General features: G+C 41.8%; 1 protein-coding gene across 1 annotated transcript in view; it reads left to right on the forward strand.

Moving 5' to 3' along the window:
• Nucleotides 1-8,247: 8,247 nt before the first annotated feature.
• The window catches only part of LOC115369463 (tenascin), a 30,454-nt gene continuing 14,672 nt past the window's right edge, over nt 8,248-24,029 (forward strand). Inside the window, exons 1-7 of the mRNA XM_030066079.1 lie at nt 8,248-8,279; nt 17,412-17,965; nt 18,430-19,743; nt 20,277-20,540; nt 20,847-20,962; nt 21,700-21,853; nt 23,321-23,590. Of these exons, the coding sequence (XP_029921939.1) occupies nt 17,491-17,965; nt 18,430-19,743; nt 20,277-20,540; nt 20,847-20,962; nt 21,700-21,853; nt 23,321-23,590 (2,593 nt within the window). The 5' untranslated portion in view covers nt 8,248-8,279; nt 17,412-17,490. The remainder of the gene's footprint in view (nt 8,280-17,411; nt 17,966-18,429; nt 19,744-20,276; nt 20,541-20,846; nt 20,963-21,699; nt 21,854-23,320; nt 23,591-24,029) is intronic.

Below are 24,029 nucleotides of genomic sequence, written 5' to 3' on the forward strand. Positions count from 1 at the left end.
GGAAATGTCAGCTGGATGGTATGAGGCAGGCCAGGGACAACCTGGAACGGAGGAGGCCCTGCTGGAAACACAACTCAACAGAGAGCCCCGGCACTATAACTTATGTGAACCGTATGCCCCAGCTTAAGTTGTTATAAAGCTGAACATCTCTGTGGACCACCAGAGACATGTTCATCACTGTAATTTGAGCTGCTGTATGTTTGAAAGGTACAGAATACACCGTACATCATTTTACTGTTTGCAGCCATCTATTAATTGTCTTTCTTTGTAATCCAATTAACATTTAGTCAGTTATGATATTTCCTGATGTACCACAAGTCAGTTTACCATCAATACCAGATATGTATTCGATTATAATGTATACAAATCCTTATGATGGACATAATCAATGGTACCCAAACAGACTGTATTTTTTTTTAAATGTATGAAGCTCTGTTGGGGCACAGAAATACAACCAACATTACACAAAGAGAGCAGGACTGAAGTTGCCATGAAAAAGTCATCATCACCCAAGAGAGGATCATGGGGGACCTTAGCATTAGTCTATAATATGATAACTGAGTTGAAACAGTTATAGTTTCCTTCTGGTAGATTTCTGCCATTTTGGGTCTTTTCTTTTTGTTTGGCCTCTCCCTGTAGCTTTCTAGTGATATATTGCTTTCTGGGTATTCTGCTTTTGCTGTGTCTGTCAAGGCACTTTGTAAATTCCAGTGAAATGAGGGCAATAATGAGCAGAAATTGTTCTTTTCTTTTCTTTCTTTTCTAGATCTTAAGTGAAGTCATATCTAAAAGACCACAAGCATGACCATTGGTCAGGCTTATTCACATGTGTTTTGGTTTCAAATGTAATTGATGATCACTTAGATGATAGGACCTCACTGATGTTAGGACCTCTGATGGTGGACAGATGCATTATTGTCACTGATGCATGTTTTTTTTCCTTGTATATGTATTTTTTATATTTACGTTGTTGGTAAGACTTTATATACACCTATTTGCTGCAAGAATTGTCTGCTTGAGGAAAAATATACTGACTTGTGACCAAGTGGAATCACATTGTACTCTACACAGAAATGATTAATACCCCAGGTCTCCATTGTTCACATATTTCTTACAGCAAATTTAAAAAATGCACTCTTTTCCGTTTCATCATGCTCTGATGACAGCTGATACTCAAAATGATTACAAAAGAGTCGGCTGTGAAGTTTTGGGACTGAGTGAGGATCCTTCCAGTTTACTAGAGATGATATGCTAAAGCTTCACAACATCAAAACCTGCCCTCTATCTTTTCTCATCACCTAAACATTAACTAAGGTGATGAATGATTTTTAATTGGATATATGACTATGTAGGTGATTAAGCTCTGACTCAACCCAGCTGTTAACAAAGGGTCACACTGAGTGCACATCATTCAGCGGAATAACTGTAATCCTCAAACTAATGCCTGGATGTGCAAATCCTCATAATCTGTACAGATCACAAGCTCATTAGAGCTGCCACACTGAGGCAACAAAAGGCAAGGGATTTCCACAGAGTTCACAGTCCACTTTTGATACTGCGCATGCTGCTCTCGCTCGTGATCAGAAGCTGTCTGCGGATGTGGACTGTGTGCTGTCGAGCCTCAGGAGTGACCTGAGAGGGATTTGTGATGCCTTCAGAGCCATATTAGCTCATGTTTATGCGAGCCATGACAACTGTGGTCTGCTCAGTGTCTGCACAATGCCTCTCGCTGAGTCAGACAGTTGGACTGATGAGGATGTCACACCATATGCGAGGAAGACGCTCCGTCTCGCTTTTCTCTTTCTCTGCGTCTCTACCTCTGTCAGTTAGTCAGCCTCGGCGTCTCCCTGTCTCTAAACACATTTTTATTACATTTAAACAAACAATTCGAGTACATCACACCTCCCCCTGACAATTATTATAATACTCTGCTACTTGAGAGCATTTCATTTGCTTTACGTCATTTTTTTTTTCACTTTAATGTTAAACTTTGTAGCTTGTTGCACAGCTGTGAGCTGCTATCATATCAAAATTAATTATTTTCCTTTCCTTTACTTTCCAGTCCAGCTGAAGAGTTTTCTTATATGGCCTGTGGAATCCAGACAGCTCCCAAGTTTCATTCGCAGGTTGTTGGCGTTATAGTTTTTAAAAGCATGTGCCATATATTTGTAAGAAGGATTAGATTGGGCCTTCCCAATCAGAGAATCTAATGAGTAGCTTCCTTAAGTGTCTCTGTTGCTTTGTTTATGGATTACTGACTATTTGTTGGCATAAGTCTGTGTTCCCTTCTGGAACAAAACTCAGAATCAAGAAGTCTGGCAAGATACAGCGTCTGCATACTTTTTCTGGCTCACCAGCTGAAGCAGATGCAACATCTTGCAAGACCGTGTCCTCTGACATGATTAGTATACATCATGTTTGGTAATGCAGTAATCAAATCTTGTGCCTCTTCAACTGAATGACACCAACACTGAGTACTGAACATTGCGAAGCTATTCAGAGCACAAGTTTAAAGTTTAATTTTCCTAAATAAATATATCATCTGGTCAGTGGCATTGTTCTCCTAGCCAGCCACTATCAGTGTTCAGGTTGTGACTGGTGAGGCAACAAACTGAGGTGGTCTGCATAATGAAGTGCAATTCTATTCATTTATTCCAGACAAAGCCCAAAACAAACACGCTTCCAGTGCACTTTCAACTGTGAGTGAGTTTTTCACTCATCAAATAACAGGGGCCAAATATGGTAGAAGATTTATGCACATCACCAGAGTGGAATCAAAACAAAACCAAATGTGATATATCTTAGGTCCCCTCCCCCAATGTTGTTAGCAATCTACAGCTAACTTGATGTGCAATGTTGCAAAGGAACTCATGCAATTAATATTGTTACACAGTAACCTTTGAGCTTTGCATTACGCAGTCAACCCTCTCCACATTTCTTCCCTTCAGTCTCATAGATTGTTTACAAAAAACTAACCTAATAAGTGATCATGATTCATGCATTAAAGCCATCCATGCGTCATCTAGCATCCTCCACTCACACTGGATCAAGTACAACACTGGATAACGCACAATGCCCTGCACTATTCCTATTCAGGTCAATTAAATATTATCATTTTCCAAGTTGCTCAAAGGGAAAAATAATATACTTTAAATTTTTAACTATACAGTCACATTATAAGAGCTCAAGTGAGCTGAAGGTAGAGTTGCCGAGTACAGAACAACAGAGTGGATTCATTCCTCCAGTTGCAGAAACGTTTGAAAATAAAATGCTTACCTACCATATAGGAAAATTTGAGCAACAGTTAAGTGTACAGCTTAGACAGTTTGGGGGTGTATAGTCTGTAATTACAACAATTACCATTACATTATAGCCTATACAACTATATGGCTCAATAATTACAGCCCTATCACAAGGTCAGCCTGGGGACACCTTGCTTACTTCATGCCTGAGTCAGCCTGTGATTAGAGCACTGGACCATGTATGTTGGCCTAACATTATGGACTGGCTTCGCTCTCTTAGTAAACTCTCTCAGTAAACTCTCTCATAATTTCTTAGAAAGAATTCTACTGTCTAAACTACCAACAAATGTTTATGCTCAAGCACGTTCTCAAAGCAAGCTGCCAAACACACAGATTCATATTCATTTTGATGCACAAAAAAAAAAAAAAAAAAAAAAAGAAGTGAGGCGAATATAATCAAACTGAAGCTCAAACTCAAATTCATCCATCCTTATATAATGTACAAGTCACCTATTTCCATTAATGCTTCATACCTCAAAGAATCGAACATAATCTTCTCTCGATCATTTTCCTCCCTATATTTTTCTGGCTAAAAGTTGAAAAATGGAGTCTGGGAGAGTCCTGCCCAGACCACAATTCACTTTCTTCTTTGGATATTTTGATTTGCAGAAAGTGCTGTTTCAAAGATGCTTTGAATAAAGTTGAGGTGATGAGGGGGTGAAGTGGGCGGAGCTACTTTCCGGGACAGAATTTGACCACAAAGAGAGGGAAGAGGTGAAAAACAGCAAAGTGATGGTGCCTAGTGGCTTGGTACTGTTTAATACACAAAAGTCTCCCCTAAAACACAGACTAGTTTAAGGATTGTTAATAGGTTCTGAAATCACTCCGTGCAGGTTTAAGTGTTCTTCTGTGTATGGACACCAAAAACCTTCAATGAGCACCTCCCGTTGTCTAATTTCACCTGTGCTCTTCTTCCACATGCTGTTAGAGCACCATGTTGAATCTTAGCACAGAATAATGAACTGTACGCTTAAGTTCAGGAGGATGTGCAACGCCTGCTTGAGTCTCCAACACCAGAGCACCTGTGTTGTTTTTAACAGACTATGGTTTTTATGGTGGTCTTGGGCTAGTCTAACTCTCCTCTCACACTGTTGCCATCTGCTTGACAGATTTACTCTTTGCATGTGTCTCTGTCTGGGTGTTAGGCTTACTCTTTTTTTTTTTTTTTTTACCACTACATACAGTTTTTCTCAACCATCTGTTTGCATCAGACATCACTGAGAGAGAATTCATCCTGAGGTGCTGATATCGGCCAAAGTAATAACTTCTGTGCAGTATCATTAGTGGAATTGATTTGTTCCACTATTGTCAGGCATTCTTCAAATCGTCCTGTGTTATGATCATAACAGCCGTTCCTTAATGTTTGCAATAGCAATGGCTTGCAAACGTTCAGTAGCCTGTGTATGAACCAGATACACATGTGGGCCGCTCTGCAACCCGTTAACTTGAATCCACATGGATTTTCTCCTCATCTTGGATCATCCTGTAGACCAGGACCAAGATTTATGACTTTAAATCTTCATTTTTCTATGTCAAATATTCATCTTCAAAGTTCACTACTGTAGGCAAACCTGAAGTGAACACCAAGGAAGCCATGTTCACCTACTGTCCAAAGTCTGTCCCACTGTAATGGACTGCATTTTTATAGAGCTTTTCTAGTCTACCGGACACTCAAAGCGCTTTACAATGTTTTGCCTCACATTCACTCATTCACACACTGATGACAGAGGCTACCACGCAAGGTGCCCATCAGGAGCGGTGAGGGGCTCAGTGTTTTGCTCAAGGACACTTTGACACACTCTGGAGGAGCCGGGGATTGAACCAGGAACCCTTTGATTACCAGACTAGCGCTCTACCGCCTGTGTGCCAGACTGAAACCTTTTCAGCTCTGGATGTGGCTCTAGCTTTAGTTGACATCACAGTTGGATTTATAGTTTCACTCTCAGACATGTGGGCAATTCATCATCATCGTCATCATCATCATCATCATCATCATCATCATCATAACCTTTATTCAAACAGGGAGGGCCTTGAGAGCAAACTCTCTTTACATATTAAGCAATGTATATAAAACAATAAAAGTTCATGAAAACAAAAAAATATATATAAAATCGTAGAACAATAAAAACATAAGCCATGTAAAAACACAACAAAAAAAATAAATATAAATATACATATAAAAACAATAAAAAAAAAATGTATCAGATATGCAAGAACATATAAAAACATGAAATAAAAAACAATAAAAGCACCAAAGTTACTGCAATGACAATGTCAGTTCAAGTCAGACAGAGCATTTCATTTCAGGCTGTGTTTATGTCATGACTCAGCATTTATAGCACACATTACAGGACTGTGAATGAGGTCATGGACAAAGAGACTGCATGGCTGCTTCCTGCTGAACAAAGTTACCGTTTGCCTGGTGACAGATTTGATGAACCTTCCCTCCGGTCTCCTGCTGGACCCTCTTTGCCAAGTATTTGAAGTCCATCTCAGACCTGGACATTTTCTGCATCACATTAAAATATGTCAAAATGCTGAAGCTTGCTTGTTTATGCACTGTTACTCTCTGTGAATAGGGACAGATACAAGTGGAAAGCATTTTGTGGTTTGGTCTACCTGACTCAACTCTTCTGCAATGAAAACTGACAAATCCCCGTTGGCTCTGTTTTGCCATTACATTAGTCCAGCTTTGTTGCTCTTCAGCCCACAGATTTGCCTTTTCATGTCTGTCCTCCCAGACGATTTGTAAAGCTGTGGTACTCAGAGCAGAGTTTATCAATTTGAAGAGATTTGAGACAGAAGTAGTTTGTGGTGGCGGAATCTACAGGCATAAACCTTCACTTTTAAAATAAACATGGCCCAATCAAAAACCATGATACCGCTTTAGAGAAGAGATAATTGTATTAAAAAGTGATGCATCAGTTTGAACATAGTTATCTCACAGGTTCAGTTATAAATGTAATAATGAAAAATACACTGTATTACATGTAGCTCTTGCCATGTTAGATTGTGTGGCCAAATACTATGGCTATTCCAGCAACCCTTTATAAACCTGTAAAGCCTACCCATCTACCAAAAAAATGTAGATATAGGTTTGTTTCTAACTTATGCTGTTGTCAGCTTCTAATCCGGAGACTAGTTAACCACCTTTCTCTTCTTTCTTTATCTTTCTTCTTTCTTTTCTTTTTTAGCTTTAAGCCACATAACGCATACAAGGCGTTCTCTGCTGTATGGTTTACAATGAGTGCAGTGCTTTGTGTAGTTGTAGTTGTGACAAGTGCTCACTCCACCTGTCCTGTCGGGAGTAAATGTACAATATGCTTGGTACATTTGATATAAGGCGTGGCACTGGAGACCAGGAAACTTGAAGCCCCTCAGAGGATGCCACAATAATGGGTATCTCACAAAATGCATGCGTTTTGGCAGTTAACAACGGACTTTAAATGACATAGTTGGGAACAGCTGACACAGTTAAATGAAGCAAGCACTAAACCATCAAATGTGTCAGTTAAAGTCTATTTTACACAAAGCATTCACAACAAACAGTAATACTAAACACATTAAATGAATATCTGAAGTGCTCTTGCAGACCTTCTTCAAAGGTTTAGGCTGACAAACGCCTCAATCCTCAACTAAATCATATTAAGGTTAAACTGTGTTTTAGACGCTGGCATTTGATACACCTTAACCTCCGTCCACGTGCAACTTGACCTTGCCTTTGGGACAGACATGGACTAAAATTTCACACCACACATTCCCATGCAACTTTCCTTTTATTTCAATCTAAGCTCGCAGTTAAATATGTCTGTTTCCTGCTCATCCCATCTGCTAAATGTATGAAACTGTAACTGTGTCTGGGCAAGGACTCTGTGTCTGACGAGGAAACATTTCCTTCAGGAATAAGAGCTGGGCCACATATTGTAATTATTATCCAGCCATTTTACTTTTCACTGTTCATAAGTATTCATGCGCCCAATGGATTTGGCACTGTAGCTGTCTTTGCATTAAGTTGTATAATCGAAAACAGAAACGTAGACCATATTTAGTCCGATCAGCTCTCAGTCATTCAGCAAATTATGATTTCAGCTGCTGACGTTGAGCACAATAACCGAGCTGGAGGAAGACTCATAATGTGTGTATTCCCAGCTGAGGGATCTCCTCCTAATGTGTGCCTGTTTGTGGGTTAGCCCGAGCGTGGAAATAAAGAGGAGCACGATGGAGACCGGACTGCCTCAACGGAGCTACATAGGAAAATATGACATAAAATCTGATTTGGGGAAAATTGAACACAGGAACTACTTTCATTTTGCAGTTTCTAGGACAGCCTTGATGACTGGACAAAGCCATCACGTTAAAAGGTAATAAGGTTACAGGGTAATAATGTCTGCTCTCTGCATCTTTCCTGCTCTTTGTCCATTCCCGTTTTTTTTTTGTTTTTTTTCCCTCTAATTTTCCTGCACAGCCACATGCAGCAAGACTGGCATCTCATTTAAAGGCGGTAGCCCAACTCTGCATCCATCACTTTAGAGGGAGGGAAGAAGAAGGGGTGGAGAGGGAGGGTGAAATGACGGCTATTTAAGGGTTGGAGTTAAGCAGTGGGGGTCTGACCAAAAGGCTCCTCACACTTTACAGGACATTTCTTGTACCCTATTTCTCTGCTTCGCCCTCTCTCTTTCTTTCTCTCTTTCTCTCTCTCTCTCTCACACACACACACTCTCTTTCTCGCTCTCTCACTCACTTAGAGCCTCTGTGGACTGTAGGGGAGCGGAGCCCCAGCCTGAGCCCCAGCAGCTGAAGACAGATCTGACTGAGGGGAGAGGGATAGAGCTGCCACCTTGCTGGACCGCTTCAAGACAGAGGAGTGACAGTGCAACACATCATTTCCTCGGCTCCACTGAATGTGACAGGACTGAAGGAAGGCACATCATTTTACCTGCCGGGGCTGGTGAGACCAAGTCAGTCACTCTGTTACAGGTAAGAAGAGAAAGATATTTCCATATTTATCTGAGATGCATTTCCCATGGGTTGATCAACAAATGCAGGAATTTATGATCAAATACAGGATAAGTCCAAATTCTTGAACTTCCCATTCATTTGATGTTGCAAGTTCAATTCTCTGAAGGAATTAGCCCAATAAATTGATATCTGACTCGGAAAATGGATGGATCATGAGTTGAAATGTTGAATTGGCTGGCATCTGGAGGAGTCGTCATTAGTTCTTTATTTAGCAACAGGCTTCTCTTACACAGCTTACTGAACACCACGGGGAACTGATTATGGTTTATGGAGAGGACATACTTGGTGCATACTGCAACTTCTTCCTCCCAAGACTTTGCCGGATAGACATGAATCAAATAGAGCAGCGAGGGCAGGGATTTCATGTGATGACTGAGTGCTGATGGGCTGAACATGTGGAGGAGTTATTCACAGCTTTGATCGCCTGAGTAGGAGGGACAGCAGCCAGCACTCGCCATGCCAAAAAGATTTTACAGTTTTGTCAGGTTGTAGATCAATACTTAAACAATAAAAATAGAAGGTGTGATTGTGTCTGTGTGTGTTCGTTTAAAGGGTGAGAATATGTGTGTGTGTGTAATTAATGTAATTGCAATGCATGCCCTTGTCCAGTGAGGTTTTATAGCCTGGAAAAATATTTTACTGCCTTTGGCAATGCAATTAGGCTTTTGATTTTACATTATGTTTTCGCATTATGGACATTAAATGAGGAGAAAAGGGGGTGATGATGCAGCCTTTGCCCGTGTTGGCAGAGACATCAAATATCCCCCTCCTTCTTTCTTTCCTAAATCCATTAGCTCTGCTTAATTGAAATCTCAGTCTAGTTTACGGTGGTATTAACCTCTCTTTTTATCCCGTGTGTCGTGGTTTCAAGTCGCAAATTCCAGTAGATATTCAGCATAAATTAAGATCAAGTTCTTTCAACTCAAACTTGAAGAAGTTCGCCCCGAGGCGAATTTGACTTGATATCTCTTGCACATCATGTTTCATTCACCACCAGTGTCCTCAGCTGTGTCAGTGGGTTTTGTCTTGGTGCTGAGGTGGGGATGTTTTACAGCGTCTCTGCTATGCGCTGATCTGCTGCGCCGAGTAAAAAAAGGTGTTTTGATGGACAAACTTCTGTCAGAGGGACAGCTGGTTTGCAGTCAGGGCTCCTCCTACACTTTGGGAAAGTATTTTGCTCTACTTGACCTCCACACAGAGAGGACCCGGGGTTGAAAGGGAGTCACTCAATTTAGGATGTCATCTTTACATAATGGTGGCCTAATTATCAATGAAAGCTGAGCCTCAGCCTTTAGATTGATGTCAGTGAGAGTTAGTCAGGGCTGCACTGGTGTTATTTGTTCATTAAATGCGTTGTTTAGTTTGTCTCTCCAGAAGTAGGAATTCAATTAGTCAGAGCTTGACCTCCCATAACTCAGTTATATATGTGATTGTGTAATGTGCACAATGTGTGTCAGTGTGTCAGCACACAACCTTTGATTTTAGGGCTTTACACTATAAATCTGCCAGGATGTCTAGACTGAGGTGTGTCAGCTTGTGTGAGTTGTATGCATGTGTGTGTATGTGTGTGTGTGTGTGTGTGTGTGTGTGTGTGTGACTAAACACAGATGATGTTTCTAATCAGCTGCATTTCTAGCCTTTCGAAATCTCCTCTCATTTTCCTGGTCATCAACCAATTAATGACTCATCAATCTCTGATGGCCTGCACAGCAATGAAATTAAAATGCGTCCAGATATTCATTCATTTATTTATTTATTTCAAGACGCTGTTGGTATGTTAAATGGAACAAATGTTAATATTGATTTTCCCCCATTTTTGTGTGTTTTGGTTTGTTTTTAAATATTTGTTGTTTAGGAGATACTTTTTAGACTTTGGCTTCACTTTGACCAGTACTGCTGGGGAGAAATTTTACTCTTTAACTGGGGAGAAATGCAGAACATAAGGGCACCTCATGGACTGAAAATGAAACCTGGACTGCATCTGCATGGCATCTCTCAAGCTCACCTTGGCACACAGTAAACATGTGGTTTACCGTTACTCAAAAGACTACACAACAGATTATCTTGCAGCACAATTAAAACTCTATTCATGAGGCATCATGTTGTCCTGTATGTTTTTTTTTTTTTATCATATTGTATCAGCGTCACTTGTTGCTGCTCAGTTTAACTTCCTGAGGATGCTTTCCAGCTGCTCCAGATGCTATGAGAATCAGCCCCACGCTCTGCCACTGATGGAAAATAAAAATACCAAAATATCAAAGACGAACAAACAAGCACATGGATTTGATTGATGTTCTCATCCAACCATGACAAGAGAGGCCAGACACGCTGCCTTTGCTCCAAGACGCAAATGTTTTCCATCAGAGGTATGTCCAGCCGTGCTGCACTTAAATTATTCTCATGGATATGAAGGATTTAAACCACAGTGAAGACACCAGACTGACGGACTTTGCGTCATTACTAGTCCTTCACACTGGGCTGCTGATGGCACAGGTGTGACTGTAGCAGGGAGTGGCAGCAGGATGACACATCCTCTATACTTTGCAGTGCAACAGTGGAATTGACCACTAAAAGGAAGACTCCAACTTTTTGGGCAAAATACTCTAGATGTTCAATACCATTTTCAATTTTGCACGTGCAGCACTTCAGTTCCTATGTGGAGCATTTCTTGTTAGCATAGCATAAAGACTTGAAGTCTATGGGAGTCATTAGTCTAGCTGTGTCAAAGTGAAAAAGTAAACCTTACAGCAAATCCAAAGCTGTCTCATTTACAGAGGTGAAAATGGTATCAAACAACATCTTGTCTCAGTCTTTTTAAGTTGAAAAAAAGTATTTTTCCCAAAATGTTGGCATATTTCTTTAAGTTGAATGACTTATCTAGGATCAAACTGCATGGTTTGATCCTAGATAAGGCATCTTTTGATATAGCCTTGATGATAAATTTTTCCATACTAGAAGAACGGCCACACGAGCAATCAACAAAACAGACTGAAATTTATTACTACATCTTAAAAGAGAGAGGTTAGTTTATATCAACCAACTTTCCGAGCCTGGTTCCTGTTATTCAGTGTGTTATTTTAACACATTTATACAAGTTTTTAGGGACTGCGTGACCTCACTTGACAATGACATAACAGATGCTGCAGCAGCACTTTCAGTTGAGAGTGCAGTATTTTTAATAAGATGTATTAAAATGAGATTAAACTCCGGTAATCAAAAGTATGGGAAACTGAGCCATGATGTTGCTTTCTGAGCTCAAGGCTGCCCTTGTCTGGACACTTGACACACGTACCTTAGTGCCTCTCTTTTTGACTCGGCAAAACAGATGTCCTGAGTGCAGGGCCAACATTCCCAGTTTCTCTTTTCCACGCGGGAAAGTTCCCTTCTCACTGCCAGCATGGGGGAAGAGTAATAAAGCTACAGCAACTCTGGATTATAGCTCAGTGAACACATTATATTTACTTCAGTTTTCTCTCCAAATTGTCTCCACGTGCCCAACAGTGAAACGGGATGCCCTTGTTCAACCCTTATTTTCGATGATGTATGCTCAGCATTGTAGGCATAGTGGATGTCCATGCATTAATCATTTCATACATAAAGGCTGTTTGAGTATCGATAACAGAGCTTGGAAAAGTTGCTTTTACCCGCTGTGCTCCAGACATTTGGAATTCCTCGCAGTAGTCTCTGACAATAAACAACATGGTTTCCCTCAGTCGAGCCAAGCGCGTTGCAGCCCGCTCTCATTTTCAGGGCATCAAATACCACAGGTTTATCAAGGCCTTCTGTGTCTGATACCGACGCCAAAGGCACCGCTTGGTGTTTGGTATCTGAGATGTTGTTGGTGCCGTAGAATGAAGAGCAAGACAGTCTGCGAAGGGAAGTGGTTGGGCTGGATGGTGGGCGTGAAGCTCACAAGACCTTCAAGTTTGATTTTCCAGGGAGACTGTTAATGTGTAACCAAGACCAGTGTCCACTTTCCATTTTGTTGCCCAAACCTAACCCTTTCCCTAACCTTAACCAAGTGTTTTTAAGCCTAAATGTAACATTTTCCTAACCTTAACCAAGTAGTTTTGTCGTTTACACCTAAACGCGTGACACTAACACGTAGTAAAAGCCCAATGTGTGCCATACTGACACAGAAGGGTGCCTTTGACGCGAAAAGGGTGTGGCCAAAGTGCGGTATTTGACGACCTGGGTATGAGAATGTGTTGCAGCCATCACATGAATCATGTATCTGCTTCAGTTGATTATATATATATGTATATGTCTATATGTGTACATGTTTGTATTTATGTCTATCAATTGCAAAAAAGCATATGTTTAGGTCATTTTTAATCACTTTGCATATGCTGATTTTTACTGTATTTACTGTATCTATCTACGCTGTAAATTAGGGTGACCTTAATGTTTCTAGAGAGTAAAAAAAGGTTTGAGTGAACTGTAATAAGAATATCACACATGGATAGCCTTCAGATATTATGCTACCAATTGAAATCTAGTCAGTGCTAACAAATTTTTATTTGGGCCATGTGACTCACATAGGCTGGCTAGACGAAGATGTTAGGCCAAATTCTGTCAAGAGCATTTTCACCTGAATAACAGTATTCTTTACCCACAAAACCAGCCCTGGTATTTTAAAGGATTCATTATTTATCTCCAAGGCTCCTAAATGCCACTCTTGTGTCTCATAAAATCTTCTAGAGGGACATCAGAAACAAACTGCGAGGCCTAGTTTGAGGCCTGGAGTTACAAGCCCACTGATGACCTACCTTTATCCTGCCACTCACCAGATGTGAGAAAGGTTGTGAAACTCAAGCTCAGTTTTATATCTGCGCTTTAACAGATTAGGAGAAGGTGTACAAAAATGCAGTAAGAGGCGCATGGAGAAAGCGAGGAGGGGTAGATGTTGCTGACATGAGATTTTGAGGTCAAAGATCAGAACAACAAAGGAAGGAGAGGCGGTTGAGAGAGGCTCTACTAGAGAGTAAATGACATTATCCGTTCAAACCTTTACACCTATACCTCAGTACTGACATGTAGCGCGGAAGATGACTGTAGTTACTGTACACTTATTAAAAGCATTAACATGAGATTATGCATTAGGGAGAATACACTACCTTTTAAAATAAAAGAAAAACTAATTCAAAATGTGATTAAAGTCAGGAAATGTGGATCTTTAATGGATTCAACTCGTCAGTGAAAAAGAGACGTGGCTTTAAAAAGGCACAAACTCTGAAATACTAAATACACACATGGGGAATTCATTACCTTCTAACAATGCCAATCCATAAATCAAAAATGCTAGATTAAAGACCAGTATCTCTCAGTGGAATTATGTGGTTTTGGTCATCACCCAAACTAATAGCAGTCAACCTCAGATGAGAGGGATTTACTATGATTTTGTATCAATGTCTTGAGCATCAAGAAGAATAAAAAAATAAAAAATAAAATGAATAATAAAACACGCACGCACACACACACACACACACACACACACACACACACACACACACACACACACACACACACAAACACAACAACAACCCTGAATGTCCATAAAGTTTTGGAAAAAATCATTATTATTATAACAGCAGGCAATCAAAAGAACAGAAATGAGAAATGAAGGGGACAACATTCAGTCATCTTGGCGTGTGCGCGGCACACCTGTGATTCCCCAGACACACACAAAACATTGAGATTTCCTGTCGGCTTACATGACACTGCACTCAAAAGCACATGGCCCATTAAGTGGCGCAGTATGATCGGTTGACTCCTAGCCTAGATCTGAATTTATGGGTTTTCCCAAATAGCAAACTTGAGCTCTCATGACATAAAAAAAAAAAAAACATACAGTGTGACCTATACACAAAATATGTGCATATTTTGGACAGATACAGAATGAGAGAAGGCAAACCTTGAAATCTCCTTTTCATGGCTATTGCTCCATGCACAATGCCCTACCTGAGGTGAGCCATCTGTTTTTCAGTGGCTAGCGTGTGCAAGGGCTGCCAGCGACCATCAATCACAAATTCTGGACAAAAACCTCCATCTTTGGCAGCACATATACAAGTGACACCTTTATTTGCCACATCCCGAGTGCAGCACCAGGAATGTGGGCTGTGAGGACCGGCCGTGCAAGAAAAACTGACATAAAGAGTTAGGAGTAGCGGGTTAACATAACCGAGGCTGACAGCCGTCCTCACCGGGAGCTGAACTGTTAACAGAGAAACGAGAGAACTGAGGTCGTGTGAATGAATTCCAGAGGTCGTCTGAGGCGCAAAGTAGTAGAAATATGATGAGAAATTCAGGGATTAAAATACCATCATGCAGCCTTATGAATTAGGTATTAGCGATGGTATCATGTTCACATATCACTGAAAGCGTCTTTGAGCTGAAACGTTGCCACAGGCGAGGAAAAAAGCTCGCGCACTAATGTGTCAGATTGTTAAGTGATGCGTAGCCGGTGCGATGGCTGTGGGCCCTGCTACTGATATCCAGTGTCCTACACACCCATATTCACCACAATCCTTTGGAAACCCAGGAGTACAGTAATCCAAAACTGCTTTCCCACGCCGAGGAAGAAGTTTGTCATTTGTTCTATTCCATCTACCACAAATTATAGTGTTTCGGTGTCCAGCTTATGAACTCATCTGAGAGATTCATGGTTTACTGGGAGTAATTTGTATGGTATAACTTTTTTCTTCTCCTCAGGTTTTCATGTATCATTTGACCCCATGATGCATACAGTGTAGGTTTATGGCTATACATTCAGCAATATGCAATACAGCTGAAGAGTGCTACATCGAATATTATGCCTTTTTTCTTTCTTTCTTTCTTTCTTTTTTTTTTTACATCTGCTTCATTCACTATCTCCTTTTCTGCTTCCCCTGAATACTGTCTTAACTCAGCCTTTATTGTTATCATCCTATAAATGCCAGATTGTCTACAAATGGTTGCACAAGAGGCTGCAAAAGTGTCATTCAGTGACATTAAATACCGCTATAAAGGTAGATCTCTGTGTTCATTTTGTTGTCAAAGACATTATGCCGGTGGATTTACAATACACTGAGAATAATGACCTGAATCTCATGTATCACTCCATCCCTTAAATCACTGAGAATCAAAGTATTCATGATAGTAGGAGTTTGAAAATGACAGTAAATGAAAATGACATCACAGTGGGTGCAAAATTGTGTTTACAGTAGGCACATTGCACATCCACATTGAGCTTCAATATATCAGGATGCCAACCACTGGAACCCCTTGAATGTATGTTCAAGGGTAAGGCGAGGTCGTCCTGTTCTGCAAACAAATGCATTATTAGTGAAATAAATAATGTCACTGTCAATTTTTATCAGCATAAATGCATTTAGCCTCACTTGACAGTGGCAAAGTTACAACCCTGTGCAGGACTAACAGCTCGCACACCACACTTCTTCAGCAATTAGGGCTCGAAGAAGCAGATTGAAACCATGGCAGTTCTATTGCAGCCACAATGAGGACCAATGAAGTACAAAACTTTTCAGGTCATGGTATTTCACACTGACACATAATATATTAACCCTTTGATGCATGAATTATGAAAGCCTGATTTTCCAGATTTTTTTCTTATGTGTTTTTACTCTTCTTAGGGCATGAACACTTCTTTAAGGATGCAGGACTGGTATTACCATGTCATGATACTAGTATTAATATGTTTTCAGCAACAAGAACTGACAGTCTCTGCATAAACCTTAATGGGGGGGAGCAGCAGAGAGCATTCTAACAGCTGATATGCAATTCCACAATAGAAACCATTGCATTTAAGAGAAAATGTCTTTTAAACAGCTGTCCACTGTAGTCACCGCTATGTGCCAAAGGGTTAATGAATCATTTATTCCAGTCATACATTATAAAGAAAAAAGTAACAATTTGTGTAAATATGCAACGGACAAACCATTAGACATGTTTACACTGATCCATTTCACACAATAAATTTCAAACAATAAGTGACCAGAGAATACCAGCAATACAAAAGAAAGAAACCATAACATTTACTCAAATTTTTTTTTATCATTTTACAGTATAATGTTTGGTTTAATAGAAGTGCTATTCATATTTTACTATTATTAGCTTACTAGCTGTAGTTTGTTCGCTTAGTGTGAATTGTTAATGCCGTTTGCTAACCATAAATGTGTTTGCAGTGCTGGAACAGAGAAAAACTAACTTCACTACCAAACATATGACAGCAATTCTGATTTCAGACCACAGTACCATGCACTGCCAACACTAACAAGTTAATACCTCCCTCACTTTTCCATTGTGATCTCCCTTGCCTCTACTGCTTCTGCTGCGATGACCTCAGATGTGACTCACATGCAGTTTTCCCAGCTCTCCTCTAAATAAGCAGCTATTGTCTGCTCAAAAAGTTGCCAAAGGGAGACATCACAAATCTGAATCGCAAAATATTTGACGGTAAACGCTGTAGTCGTTGGCAAGTGCCGTAATCGTCACACTACGTAGTAAATAGTCAGCTGTACAGATTTATCAGCAGCCAGTTTTGGGAGTCACATAAACGCAGTAGTTGGATTTGTCGCTGGTCAGTTTTCAGAGATAAAGTTGCCATGGGAATGTAAACGTTGGTAAGGTTGTTAAGCTGGCAGCTGTGGTCATATTGTGTTTTAGATATTGGGTGTGAACCGTTACTCACTATAATGTTTCCTCATTTGTTATCTAAAATGCTTTGGATAGGAATATTTTTGAGTGATGTCATGTCAGTGGAGATTCCACATCCATCTGTCCTCACTGAAAATGAGCACAAAATGATTGGCTTATATGCATGTATTTGTCTTCAAAAACTCATATCATTCAAGTCCTATTATATATACGTAATCCCTTTTAATAATGGAGACACTGGAAATGACTTTTCATTTCTCCACGTCCCTCCAGGAGTGTGTGTGTCTGCTGGTCATTGTCATGGGGCTCTTTAGTGTTTGCAGGTGTTCAGGTGTAATTAAAATGCCATTCTCTGTTTATTAGTTTGAATTCTACTATCCTACTATGTTGAAAACATTGAGTATTAAACATCCATATTTCATGTTTGTTTTCAAGGACCTTCACAAAATCCCTGGATTGGCTGTCAGTAAAAGGCTGAAATTGATATTCACCAAATCCAAGTCCCACACCTACCATGGGTACCAAAAGCCTTTTAGGCTGCCTTCTTCTGACAGCTGTGCTCAGCCTGTCCAGTGCTGGGCTGGTGAAGAAGATCCTTCGGCATCGACGACAGACCCTGGTATCCTCAGGAGAGGACAACATCACCCTCCCAAGTCCAGGCCAGCCCGTGGTTTTCAACCACGTCTACAACATCAACGTCCCTGCCAGCGCCATGTGCTCTGTGAACCTGGACGCTCCAGACGTACAGCTCGAGCCCAAAGATGCACCCGCCCTGCCAGGCTTTCACACCACTGAGCACACCGCCGATAAGGAGAACCAGATTGTCTTCACCCATCGTATCAACATTCCCCGGCAGGCTTGTGGCTGTGCTGATGACCTACCAGAGCTGAAAGCCCTCCTGAGCAGGCTGGAGATGCTGGAGGGAGAACTTTCAACGCTGAGAGAGCAGTGCAACGGGGATGCTAACTGCTGCAGTGCACAGGTCACAGGTAAATATGCTTTTTTTGTATAATGTCATAATGTCTGTATGATGACGTGTCTGTCGTGGAAGGTTATATAGGGTTAGTGCAATACAGCAAAATAATACTTCATCGATCTGAGGGGGTCAGATATGCTACATAACTCCTTTGTTTCTCTTGCAGTTTAAGGCACATCTGTTCAGTTCATCTGTTTAAACCCTCATTGGAGTTAAATTTGTGGGTGGAATCCTCTGTGCTGTACAATATAAAGACAACAGCTCGTCAGTTCAGACTGAATGAGGCTTTATAATAGCTTGGAATAGAATAACATGCAGTTGCTCTAATACCCAAGAAAACAATGAGGATGACATCATTCTAAGCAAAACAAAACCCATAATACATAATACAATGCCATAGGAATTCATTACACACACTACTGGAATGGAACTAGTTAAATACAAAGACCCATCTCTTTGACATTGTTTTTGTCTTAGGTGAAGTGGGAACTAAGCCTTACTGCAACGGTCATGGAAACTACAGCACTGAAACCTGTAGCTGCGTATGTGAGCCTGGGTGGAAGGGGCCCAACTGCACTGAGCCCGGGTGTCCCGGCGACTGCCAGAACCAGGGTCGCTGCGTGGATGGAAAGTGTGAGTGCTTCAAGGGCTTTGCTGGAGAGGACTGCACACTGGAAGTCTGCCCCGTCGACTGTGGAGAGAATGGCCGGTGCGTCGGCGGCTTTTGCGTCTGCTCGGATGGTTACTTTGGCGAAGACTGCTCCCAGACCAACTGCCTGAACAACTGCCTGGGCCGAGGCCGCTGCGAAGACGGCGACTGCGTGTGTGACGAGCCCTGGACCGGCTTCGACTGCTCCGAGCTCATCTGCCCCAAAGACTGCTATGACCGTGGACGCTGCGACAACGGGACCTGCTACTGTGACACGGGCTACACCGGGGAGGACTGTGGACAGCGCACCTGCCCCAACGACTGCCAGGGCAATGGCTTCTGTATTGACGGCCAGTGTGTTTGCACCGCTGGCTACAGTGGGGAAGACTGCTCCAAGCTCACCTGCCTGAATGACTGTAACGGCAGAGGCACATGCTTCAATGGCATGTGTATCTGTGACAGCGGCTACCAAGGTGAGGACTGCAGCCAGTTGGCGTGCCTGAACAACTGCAACAACAGAGGGCAGTGCATCAACGGCCAGTGCGCCTGTGATGTGGGCTTCCAGGGTGAGGACTGCTCCGAGCTGTCCTGCCCCAACGACTGCCAGAGCAGGGGCCGCTGTGTCAACGGCCAGTGTGTGTGTGAGGAGGGCTTTGCGGGCGAGGACTGCAGCGTCAAGACCTGCCCCTCGAACTGCTACGGCCGCGGAGAATGCATCGATGGCCGCTGTGTGTGCTACGTTGGTTTCAGCGGCGAGGACTGCGGTGAACTGAGCTGCCCGAGCAATTGCCTGAACCGCGGCCAGTGCATCGATGGGCAGTGTGTGTGCGACGAGGGCTTCACCGGGGAAGACTGCAGTCAGAAGGCCTGTCCCAACGACTGCCTAGGCCGGGGGTACTGCGTCGACGGCAAGTGCGTCTGCCAAGAGGGATACTCAGGCGACGACTGCTCAGTGCTCGCCTGCCCAGATAACTGCAACAACAGGGGGCGCTGTGTCAATGGCAGGTGTGCCTGTGAAGAGGGGTATGAGGGAGACAACTGCGGCGACCTGAGCTGCCTCAACAACTGCCAGGACAAAGGCCGCTGTGTGAATGGCCAGTGTGTCTGTGATGAAGGATACATTGGAGAAGACTGCTCAGAAGGTAACAGTCTCTATTCAGATTTCTTTTTTCAGAAAGTTTAGAAAATCTATCTATCTATCAATATACCTGCAGCATGCATTAGTGCAAAACGCTTCAACACACCCACACCATTGAGATTAAGGCTAAGGAAAGTGATTGGTGGGAGTGTGTTTTGTACTAATACTGCAAGCTGCAGATACCTTTATATCTATGTTGTGTGTGTCTTGCAGCACTTCTGTATTTGCAAGTTTCCTAAGTTTGCAGCATGTTTCCGCATTGTCAGCTTTTTGCATTTTTGCTTGCATTTCTTCAGCTTCTAATGCAATGAGCTCTCTGTGGCCACCTTACCATTTGGATTTGACGTATAATACCCAAAATTAGGCAGTGCAGTCTGTAGTTTGGCATCACCATTTTGGCAGATTTTTACACCACACCCAAATGTGGGTCTGGAATTTGCATTAGCTCTAATTTGTGGACAGCCGGCTGAGGGCATGAAAAACCATCCGGACAACATGCTCAGAAAATATGTCATTTTTTGTCTTTCGTCCCTCTAGTCTCCCCTCCTACGGACCTGAAAGTCACCGACGTCACCACTGAGACGGTGGACCTGTCCTGGAGTAACGAGATGTTGGTCACAGACTACCTTGTGACGTACGCGCCCACCAGTCCTGGAGGCCTTCACCAGGAGATCACTGTGCCAGGAGACAAAATGGTGGCCACTATCAAAGAGCTGGAGCCTGGAATCGAGTACATGATCCACGTGTATGCCATTCTGAGCAACAAGAGGAGCGTCCCCGTCTCTGCCCGGGTGGCCACCCGTACGTCACAATCATCTCTAAGCTGTTTTACCTCAGAGAAAACTGTAGAAATAGGTTAACATGTTGTGTAATAACTTGCCTGTTGAAAGGTAATAATAGACCTGGTGAGAGCTCTTATACTGGAATAATAAAATCAGCTAGTTGGGTCAAAAATTGCAATGAAAAACATATTTTTGTAAGAAGGTATAACATTTTTTCTCAGTCTATAAATCACTATACAGCCATATTGTGCGACATTTAATACTCTATTCTATTCTTTTGTGCTGTGATACGAGGCTTGGTGATTTTGTGTTTCTATTCCCCCAGATCTCCCACAGCCAGAGGGTTTGAGGTTCAAATCAGTGAGGGAGACCTCGGTGGAGGTGGAGTGGGACCAGCTGGACATTTCCTTTGATAGCTGGGAGATCTATTTCCGCAACACGGTCAGTGTGCCCACCTCTCCACAAGACAGCTCTTTTGAAGGTCTTAGCCAGGATTTTATAACCCAGCAGGGGACGAGTGAGAGGTGATGGACTAATCCAGCGTATTAGAATTCTTGGCCAAAGATAGATTTACTTTAGTTTTACTGTGGAAACAGCAACGAGCTGAAATGTTCATCATCTGCACAGAAGCCCTGCTAACTGCTAAGATTGTTTTGTCATATGGAAATCTTCAGGGAGGACAAGTCTGGATGTCCTAGTATCGGAGATAAATCCATCACTACAGTATGAGCCAATTTTTTTTCCTTTTTTTTTTTTTTTTTCAGAAATAACCACTGCTCGGAAGTCAAATGGCTTTGAATTTAGCAGCAACGTCAGAGCTCATACCTATTTTAAAACATTCTTTCCACATTTCAGTTTTCATAATATGTTGTGTAATGTGTTTTAGTGCACAAGAGTTTTGTCTGTTACGCTCAGTGGTGTTTATTGATTATTTTGTCTTTCTCCTGTTCTCCTATACTGTTCATTTAAAGCCACTGTATCATCTGTACATGGGTTTCTAATCCATTATCAGTGCTCAGTTTATTGCATGCAAACTATATACTGTCTTCATCAGGCTGAAAGTAACAGAAACACAATTTTATATAACCAATATTTAATGTTCTTTTTTAACACCGGCAAATATCTAATATAGTGATATGATTATTTGTCACAGTTTGTATATTATTTGTCTTTCACAGAAAGAAGAAAATGGAAAGATTGTCAACACCCTCCCGCCCTATCAAAACAAATTTAACCAGTCGGGCCTCGGACCAGGACAGGAGTATGAAGTCTCCATCAATATAGTCAAGAACAACACCAGAGGACCCCAGGCGTCAAAGAAATTCACAACCAGTCAGTGTCAAGATGTCTTGTGACTGTTTCGATGAAGTTGTCTGCCTGAAAGAAGGAAACTATTTTATTTATCCTGCTGAACATGGCCGCTGATAGCTCTGGCTGTTTATTCTACAACAGTTACTGCAAACAACAAGCAGCCCAAGATATAATTTATTTGTCATCAAGTCTTGTAATTAGCTCTTTTTTTCGGCTTATTGTCCCCGTCCCTGCAGCATGTTTGCAGAGTACATGGTTACAACATTGTTTATGCCATAGATGTGGCATGACAGGCTAAACAACCTTTTCAGCGTATGGAAAAGCCATTTAGTTTACAAGCCCTTGTTGAAGGACTCCCTGAGCATCTTACCATTCCATATCTGATGTAATTTATTTATATAGGCTCAAATTCAACACAGCCTACAGAAATGAATGATAGGAATAAGGTTATGTAATGATCCTTTTGTACCCTGCTTTCCCCAAAAGTCCTTTTAGCGCCGCTCCAAGCCACAGCTAAAGTATTTTTCCTCTACAAGTAAACATGGGAACTCCATCAGGTGGTAAGCACAGTGTTCGAGTGGAGGGGAAACGCATTGCATTTCATAGAAGTTTTCCCTATGTCAGTCCAAGGTGTTGCTTTGTTTTATATGAATAACAAGGTGATTCCTTTAACAGCAGTTTGAGGGATAAAGTGTGAGAAAAGGGCTGTCGCACTCGAGTCCAACATCAGTCCTGACTATTTTTAATGCCTTGGACTGCCTGTTTTGAGTCAGACTTACCTTGGTTTCAGCCAGAGCCGCATCTCAGCTTAACTTTTCTTAACGTCTCAAAAAAGGCTATTTCCCCCTGAGCTCTGTAAAGGATTTGAGGGATTTGACTGGTGGAAACCTGTGTGAAATGAGCCTCAAACTTGGATGCAGAGGGTGTAGATGTGCAGATAGACAAAAATCTCTGACAAGTTTCCATCCAGTTTTCTAGTGACGTGTGTGAGATGAAGCTTTATTGTGATTTTTTGCTCTCATTCACTTGAATTAGGTGCAGTATAATGAGTAGAGCAGACCAGCAAGTGTTGTTATCCACTGGAACCACTGAAAATATGTGTAACGACAGATGTTGCAAATACAGCCATTGTACGGCTGATTTTTATTTTGTGGAACAAGTCAGCTCGTCTATTTCATGAGTGTATTGTGTGATGTGTTTGCATACAGACACACACACACATAGACTAATGATTGCTTGTCAGTTAACATGCTCACATTTTCCAAAACTTTTATGCCTGTTTTGGTCGTTCTGTCAAATTTGTGGTGACTCCTTTGGACTTGTGTTAGAGCTGATTTGGACATGACTGATGTTTTTTTGATTTTGTAGAGTAAAATGGAAATATGTGGTGCACCTCTATAACACACACTTCACAGTTTTATGTGACGTGAAGGAATGGCAGTATCACTCTCTCTGTGCTCACACTGACCTGCTGAGTGTCCTGTCCAGAGATCGGAGCCCCTCGGCAGGTGGAGGTGAAGGACGTGACCGAATCCTCAGCTCTGGTCACCTGGTCGCAGCCGATCGCCGAGGTGGACGGAGTCACTGTGTTCTACTGGCCCACCTCCGACCCCTCGGACAGAACCAGCGTGGACCTTTCCTCCGCAGACAAGCAGCACAGCATCGGCAATCTGACCCCGGACACAGAGTACCAGGTCAGCCTGACCTCCAGGAGGGGAGGCAGCACCAGCGAGCCTGTCACTGACACCTTCACCACAGGTAGAAGACACTGCTCATGCCATAGTGACTGCTAAACATCACCTGTGTATAACTCTATCATTGATTTCATACTTTGCAATGTATTCTCATATTTTTATATAAACTCATATTCTATGACCATTTCAGATTTTCCAAAAATTTTCTGTGTCTTTGGATTCTTTTTTCAGGCTCTATCTATATGCTATCTACGTCTGTTTTTCAATTTATATGTTTTTACTTAGTATGTTTGAATTTGTCAGGTGTGTTAGGGTTATTACTTCCTATTTGCCATTTTTAGTTGTAGTTTTCTTTGTAGTATCTTGACATTTGCTGCTGCAACAGCCAGGTGTCCCTATAGAGATAATTAAAGGATAGGTGTGGTATTTTTCAGTCCCAACCAATTAAAATTGTCATATGCATTGTTTGTAACCATGCATAACACAACCTGCATGCATAACAC

Source organism: Myripristis murdjan, chromosome 12, assembly GCF_902150065.1.
Source record: "Myripristis murdjan chromosome 12, fMyrMur1.1, whole genome shotgun sequence".
In the NCBI taxonomy this organism is placed as follows: Eukaryota; Metazoa; Chordata; class Actinopteri; order Holocentriformes; family Holocentridae; genus Myripristis; species Myripristis murdjan.